Source organism: Amblyomma mixtum, chromosome 9 (genome assembly GCF_055824585.1).
Source record: "Amblyomma mixtum isolate Tamu chromosome 9, ASM5582458v1, whole genome shotgun sequence".
Taxonomy (NCBI): domain Eukaryota; kingdom Metazoa; phylum Arthropoda; class Arachnida; order Ixodida; family Ixodidae; genus Amblyomma; species Amblyomma mixtum.
In genome coordinates this window covers 105286423-105294060 of record NC_143020.1, presented here as the reverse complement: position 1 = coordinate 105294060, position 7638 = coordinate 105286423, and the positions used below count along the sequence as shown (strand labels likewise).

Here is a 7638-nt window from a genome sequence, read left to right as displayed (position 1 = left end):
AAAGGCAAAGATTAAGCGTCATAATTGGCAGTTCATTAATGAACCAACAGAATGTGAAGTGAACAATCGCGTAGCAGAATGCAGCACTCAGGCTTTCGCCTTAATTTTTTACCATTCGATTTCATCAGTGTAATATATCGGCACTCGACCAAACTACTCCATTGTGATAAGCTGCAAACCTTTCTTTACAGAAAATGCAAATTAGGCCTAGTATAAAAGGTGATCTACCGTTAGGCCGTCGTAGGGCTGAGCATGGCCCGGCGTCGACGGTGATCGGCTCATGCAAGACCAATGTCAATCCCCAAACACGACCCGAGCTCGTTTGCAGAGCTCGGACCATGGACGGCCTGCATGGTTGGCTGCCGGAGGCTGGCCATGCAAGCTTTTTCTATTGGCTATGTTCACGTGGTCATACCACCACGCAGTTAAGTTCGACTTGTGAGGCACTGAAGGTCAATTAATTGCCTCATCCACATCGAAATTCTACCCCGAGCGACACACGTCCACCCTGTTCCCGGCGAGAATCCTACAAATACAGAGCGCGCGCTACACGGCCGGAGGCTTTGTACAACCGCACTCTCATTGGCTGTAGCTCTGTGACCAAGCAGTGCGCTCATTGGATAAGCCGCCTGCTTCTCTCTCCCGCTTCAAGGTCACGGCGCGGCTTCGGACAGACCCCAGCGAAATCCGTGGGGTAGTAGTGCTATCGCACCAAAATTATACGAAGGCGCCCCTGCGCAGCATTGACCAGACCACACTTGGTCACGGCTTCACTATCTTTGTGTTGCACAGGCATGTGCTGCATTACTTTACCTTTTGTGTTGAAACAAGTCCCTCCCACCGACCGAATTACCTCCGTGACCACAAACACACCAACCGTATTTCTAACCCTCCACCATCCGGACACAACTCGAGCAGCCACTGTAAAAATTTTTCAGGATTGGCAACTAAAATTCCGAAGTGTGGCAAACAACGGCATTCCCTTTTCTGTTTTCACTGCAAAAGTAGTTTAGTGTCGATGCCGACCCATGGCGTGTGAGGTGCCATCGGCTGCCCATCTTTGTGCTGGGGTTGCAGTGTCTGTCAAGCTCTTCGAGGGCAGCGCAGGAGCGTTTTGAGAAAAACTCCGGAAAGGGACACTGTGGCTCCGTAACTTTCCAATCCATCCACTATCCGGTACATCAGGTCACCACACAATTACAGACAGCATCGTAAGACGCCTGAAAAAAACGCCAGATACAACGCAGCTTATACTGAAATGCACTTTTTTATTACACTTTCATTTAGAGATGTGATGTACAAATTTCCCCTCAAGGTGACATGACAGGCATGATCTTAAACTGCTTGAGATAATAGTCAAGTTCTTCAAAATGTACAGGTAACATACACCACCAACCACGGTAGACGCCCCGATGCCCCCCTCCGTCAGCTGCCAAACTCGCAGGAGCCAACACACAACCAACAGAAGTACCCATGAGTGGTGCCCAGTTGGATCCCAAACTAAAGATTACCAGAAATAAGAGTCTGTCCCAGAGCTTACTCTTATCGCTTACAACCAAGATTGCAGTGTGATTTGCACAACTAATGAGCCAATCTCACGATTCATGCACCTACTCGATCAAACTCAATGTACGACATGCATCTGCTCAACGGCGCAAATTACCACGAAGTGGGCAGAGGGCAAGTGGCGCTAAGATTCGTGGCCAAAATGTAGATGTTAATGGCTGAACCCGTGAAGCGAACCCCCATAAAACACACTACACGAACACCAACAGGCTTTTTTAAAGCTAACAAAGGTCTCCACACACACACACATACACAAGGCAAAAATGTGCCTTTAACGTAGCAGATTGTGAATGAAAACATGCGGCAATGATCACTAAAAGCTTCGACAGAGGCGAGAGTTACAAATGGTATCACTCAACAAAATTTAGAGAACAGTGTCATCATCTCATGAGCATGCTGAGACAAAAAAGCATTTCACGATGGTTTGAAGATTGAAATATGCTTGATGAATGGTCGCAAACAAGTCTCGACAAATCAGAAAAAATGTGCGCATGCGCTGAATGTGGGCAAAAGACCCAAGAAGCACTGCACTATTTGGACGCTGCACAACTGAGCACTCTGGAGGTAAAGCATCGCCTGCTACCTGATCAAGTTCATCGCTCCATTCCACACACGCAGTTTGATTCCTTGTTATTATGACATTACCAGCCTCACGACAAGTGCCCGGCGCTCTAACGGCAGAACCGAAGACGCAAACGGCACCCATTCGAATGAAGCTTTTCTGCTAGAGAGATGCAGCAAACAAAGGTGAAGAAAAACTTGACTGACATGAACAATGGCTTCTGCCCTGCCCACTTCCATTTCCCCAAAGCGAAGCCTCACCTGCCTAGCCGCCAGCATTGCTTCGCAAGCGACTGTGTGAGCAGTGCTGTGCCTTTCCCCAAACGAGCCAGCGTGGTCCCGGCCATCACGTAGCACAGACCTGCTTTTTGAATCCATTGCGGTAACCAAAGCCTTTTCGCTAGGTGTTCCAGTACACCCCTAGCCAACTGCCATCAGGGACAAAAGTGCGGAGAGAGAACGCTTGCCCGATTTCTCGCCCTCTGCGAAACACGATGACTGTCCTCTCCCTCCAAAAAACTTTCACTATCACCAACAGACCGAGCAGCCAGCAGTGCACAGAGCACAACTCAGTAGCCAGACCACAGAGATGCTGGCGCTGGGCGCAGCCCTCCTTTGAAAGAGGTGGCGCACAACGAGCCCGGGAAGGAGCGGGAGGGGGGCAAGGGGGCTCTTCGTAGCCTCCGCGGAGCGGGTGTGCAGGCCAGCCCTGGTAGTCTACTTCCGCGCGGGCGGAACCTGCTGCGCCGGCGCGTAGCCACCCGCCGCGTATCCCTGCTGCTGGTAGTACTGGTTCCACTGCTGCTGGTTTTGGTAGTACTGATTCCACTGCTGCTGGTACTGTTGGTACTGCTGGGGCGTGGCCTGTCCGTAGGCCGCGGCGACGGCCGGCTGCTGAGGGGCCGCGGCCTGTCCTCCGTAGGGCAGGGGCGCGGCGGCGGCGGCGGCCGGGGCCGCCTGTTGAGGAGCCCCGTAGGCGGCGGCGACCTGTGGCGGAGGGGGGTGAGCCTGCTGGCCGTAGGGCTGCTGGTGCTGCCCGTAGCCTGCGCAGGGGGAACCCCAAAAGCACTGGCTCTGAGTCGGGGAGACAACAGGGGGAGGAGGAAGCAGCGTCACCACGGCTGACGTCGGGGCTGGGGCCAGCCTGCGCGACACACAACGGGGGGCGCCAATGGGAATGCAGCACCGCCTGACGGCAACATAACTCTCTCTCTCTCGCTCGCTCACAAATTGCATGGCTCGGAAAACTCGTGCGCGGTCGCAGCATGCCACACCGAGGAAGCGTGCACGACTACTGAGCATGCCACGGTCCTTGCTCGGTCGCACGGCCAGACCGAGAAGCGATGCTGCTCTCCGATGGCCCCAGGCTGTCCTGGAGTCAGGTCTGTGGCTCATTTGCAAAGCAAACCCGGCAACACTGGCTCAGGAGGATGCACTACAGGTGAAGAGTACACATGTCACGCAATTTGAAGGGGCACTTAGGGCAGAGAACAACGCAACACACGGGCAACCCTCTCATCTACCAAGACATTCCTCTAACACAACTATCCCGAACAAACTAACAGCAGGCAGACGTGCAAAAGTGCTGCTATCAAGAATTGACATTTTGACTGCGATCAAAGCAACATTTCAGGTTCCTCTCTCTATGCCACAGACAAACGAAAAACGAAAGAGAACACCAAAAACAACAAATACAAACATAGCTCGCAATTTGTTTTTATTGGTACCAGGCTTTTGCTTACTTCCGTGCAACTTTCACTGCTCTAAAAGGCAATAATGCTCTGCTTTCGCCTCAGCCGCACATGCTCCTAACAGACATCTAGGGGCATGCCCATTCGGAACTTCGCTGCATGCCAGGTGCAGCGAGAGAGAAAGGAAAAAAGAACCATTCCCTACCTTGCTGTCCGTATGATGAGTACTGCTGGTTGTAGCCACCGCCGTAGCCACCACCGTAGGACTGAAAAAGTGAATACAAGCAGCCTTGATCACGCAGTCCTTGCCGATGGCTGATGCACAAGACACACACACAGGGGGCACAGAAATGGCTATTACGGTAAAACCTAGCTAAATCCAGCCTCCAAGGAAGCGAATGAAATGTCAAAATTATCCCAAATGGCCTAGTCAGAGCAGCAAAAAAATAGCGTTGCGCAATCAGCAAAATTTATTACGTGAAGACCTGGGCAATGATATTCATCTTTTAAGATAAAAACTGCACGACACTGGCAATGCTTCACTGCTACATGCAATGCTTTCATTCATGCCCGCGGCCAGGAGTATCAGAGGCAGGCCCGCTCAATAATGGTCGGTCTCCGCGGCATCTTTCAGTGGGCAATGCGGGCAGGCTGGATGGAGCTCCTTCACATGTGGTGCTGCTTAAAGATTAAAGACAAGGCATCACTGTACGAGGTGTAAGGCCACAGGTTCGGTTGGCCAGCTGACAAGCACAGCTGATAGCCGTGGGCTGGTGGCGAGGCTCCAAAAACGAAACTACTCGATCACTCTCTCTCTCGGCCTATCAACGAGCGGGAGGGGGGGGCCTGCAGACTGTCAATGCCCGCCATTTCACGCACGTCACAGGGGTGCGGGAAACAAAGTACCGTATTTACCCAATTCCAACGCGCACCTTTTTTCGGGGAAAATACGTCTCAAAATCGCATGCGCGTTGGATTCGAGTGCAAACCGAAACTGCCCCATAGCTGCCCATCGTCATCGCCATTATACGATGTGGGAGCTCACTAACTGCTGGAAACATGGGAGCACGTTTGCTCGTCGTTTTCTGCGTCGCAGGAGCCGTTTTCAACCGGTGTGGCGCTTGTCATTGGTCGCGTGCTCAGCGACCACGGACCGCGTTCACGACGACGGTATCCCGTGCACTGCCGCGGGCGGACGCCTCATCACTGCCGTTGCACGATCAAGATACGCGGATCGAAGAATATGTTGATGAAACAACGGTTGTCGGGAACGCGTCATTTCGGCGGTAAAGTTCCAAAAACGATGAGACTCCTTTCTGTTTTGCGGCCGACTCTCTGACAGAGATTACATCGTCCGCAGGCGGGGCACGCCGCGCCGCTGACGAGGTCGTGCATCATGCCGATCTCACAGATAACAGCGCTCCCGCGCCCGTTTTTACAGTCAAAGATCTTTATCTTTCGCTCAGACGCACTGACGAAGTCATGGATGCTCCGCAAGAAGCATCGCCGTTGCCGCAGTTACGCCTAGCAGCAGACGAACCTCCCGTAACCGGAGCTCTCCGCTTGCGCTTGGGGCGTCTTCCTTTATACTGATGCTTTGTCAGGAAATTGCATGAGCGAAAATCTCGTTTCTCAGTCACATCCATAGCGGAGATAGGAGAAAAACCCGGGCAGAAGCGTTGGTTCACGTCTCGGTGGCGGCAGAACGAAGAAAGAGCGTCTGCGCCCGACCGTGCGGTGGAATGCTCGTAGCCAATGGAACGGCTCCGATCGTACCACGTGATTTGAAGGGCCAGTCGCGACGCTCGACTCGGGCGGGAAACGATCTTTTTTTTCGTATTTTTATCAAGAATGCGCCGCTGCCGAAGTGGCTTCTCGTAGACGATGGGTAGGCCTACTTCCCCGCGAATATTCAAGAGCGGGCGACGCCGTGGAGCGAAATGCCGCGTTCCCGAAATTCGGTCAAATTCGCACTTTCGCGAGCCACCGCGAGTGCTTTAATAGTATTTTTTTACTAACTTCCCATTGATTATCGGCTTTGATTTTTTTACACATAAAAGAAGAGGCTTGGGGGAATACAAGACGCAAGAAAATACAAAATCGACTTTATCGAAAAAAATCGCGGTTTTTTCACCCGCATCTCCCCTTAAAATATAAAAACGGTTGCAAATTATTTTCATTCGTGGAAGTCACATGCACGTTAGAAGCGGGGCTTGTAGTTTTTTTTTTTTCATTACCAATATCGGGCGCGCGTTAGAATCGGGGCTTGAAAATTTTTTTTTTTTGGTGGCGTAAATTTGGGTGCGCGTTGGAATCGGGGGCGCGTTGGAATTGGGTAAATACGGTAATATGCAGTTCAGGCCTCGCGGCTAATTTCTGGACGATCGCTTGTCAGGCAGTCATGCCTCAACATGGTGCTACTCCGCAAGTCCATCACAATTAACCGATGTCAGACCTGGGGTGCCCCAATAAAAAGAGCTTCAGATGCCACAGCCTTACACCTTACATGGGTATTTGGTGGGACGCTGGCAACAGTTTGAATTAATGTGGCTGGAATCGAAGAGGTTTTACAGCAGTTTCAAGGGTATATGCCACTGCATTTCTCACATGAACGCACATTCCTTCCCAGCAAACTTATGCACCTCTGTGGGGTGTGTTGATTACACAGAGTAATACTGCATTTACTCATGTAATGAATCCCCCTTTTTTTTCGCGAGTGGAAAGAAGCTTCATAAGTTTGCCCACCCGCCCACCATTTGTGTTTTTCAAGTAGAAGAAACACAGAAACAAGAAAGAAAGAGGCAAGTGTCCAGAAATGGCAAACCCGGTAGTCCAAATCACGGCCACCATCCGCTTTTGCAACAGTAGTGACAAGTCCTGCAGACAGGACGGTTTTGTTGATATCAAGCAATTTTCAGTCAAGTTCAATGGCACATAAAGCAGCTAGCCCTGCCATGAGCCAGATGCAAGGTTAAAGCGAGCTTTCCTAAGACTAATGCAGGCTAGGCATGGTAAAACGCTATAGCTCGTCCTCTTTTCTACGACGATGGGTGAAGACCACCAGAGACAAGAAACTAAAGGCAACTGGGGGGCCATTAGAGAGCCATGCCTCTCCTCCCTACCTGCTGCTGGGGTGGTGGGGGCATGTGCCCCTGGGGTGGAGTGTGTGCAGGGTGGGGTGGGGGTCCTCCCCGTCCTCCTCCCCCAAAGCCCCGGGGCGGGGGTGCCGGGCCCCACCCGCCCCCTCCTCCACCTCCTCTGTGGGGAGGGGGCGGTCCGCCCCTCCTCATGTCACCACCTCCGCGACCAGGAGGGCCGTGGGGCCCAGGTGGGCCGGGTGGGGGGCCACCCCGGCCACCCATGGGTCCTGGTGGGCCCGGGGGCCCGCCCCTGAATCCACCACCCCCTCCTCGGAAACCTCCTCCGCCGCCACCACCGCGGTACGGAGGCGGACCACCAAAGCCTCCTCCTGCAAGAGAGGGGACAACACCATGAAACACACAGCTCAACCCAACACAAAGGCACGAAAGAGATTTGGCCCCTTAGTGTGCTTAACGACAAATATCAAGACAAAAAGAGTACAGGGACCAATTCCAAGTTCCAAACTACATTCTACTAAAAAAAGAAATAAAATGGTCGATTCGCATAGTTAGGGCAAATGTGAATTAGGAGCGCTAGCAGATCGGTTTTCATTTCGGTTCCGGTGTTCAGACCCAACGGATGAAAGCAGTCTCCCTACCATCCCTGGCGCAGCGGTCAAGCAATGTGCCCCTGCCAGTCTATATGGCAGGTGCTGCAGTAGGTGGGACTTAGGCTGCTT

The 7638-nt window shown here is 52.4% G+C and overlaps 1 protein-coding gene across 4 annotated transcripts in view; it reads right to left on the bottom strand.

The window, feature by feature from the left end:
• Positions 1-1248: 1248 nt before the first annotated feature.
• LOC149330509 (heterogeneous nuclear ribonucleoprotein U-like protein 1) overlaps positions 1249-7638 on the bottom strand; it is a 29663-nt gene continuing 23273 nt past the window's right edge. For 3 of the 4 annotated variants that reach the window (XM_089561115.1, XM_089561116.1, XM_089561117.1), the window contains 3 exons: positions 6941-7287; positions 4024-4084; positions 1249-3170 (listed from right to left, as the gene is read on the bottom strand). In XM_089561115.1, the coding sequence (XP_089417241.1) occupies positions 2845-3170; positions 4024-4084; positions 6941-7287 (734 nt within the window). In that variant the 3' untranslated portion in view covers positions 1249-2844. Of the gene's footprint in view, positions 3272-4023; positions 4085-6940; positions 7288-7638 lie in introns of all 4 variants that reach the window. The other variant, XM_089561118.1, reaches the window with a different exon arrangement.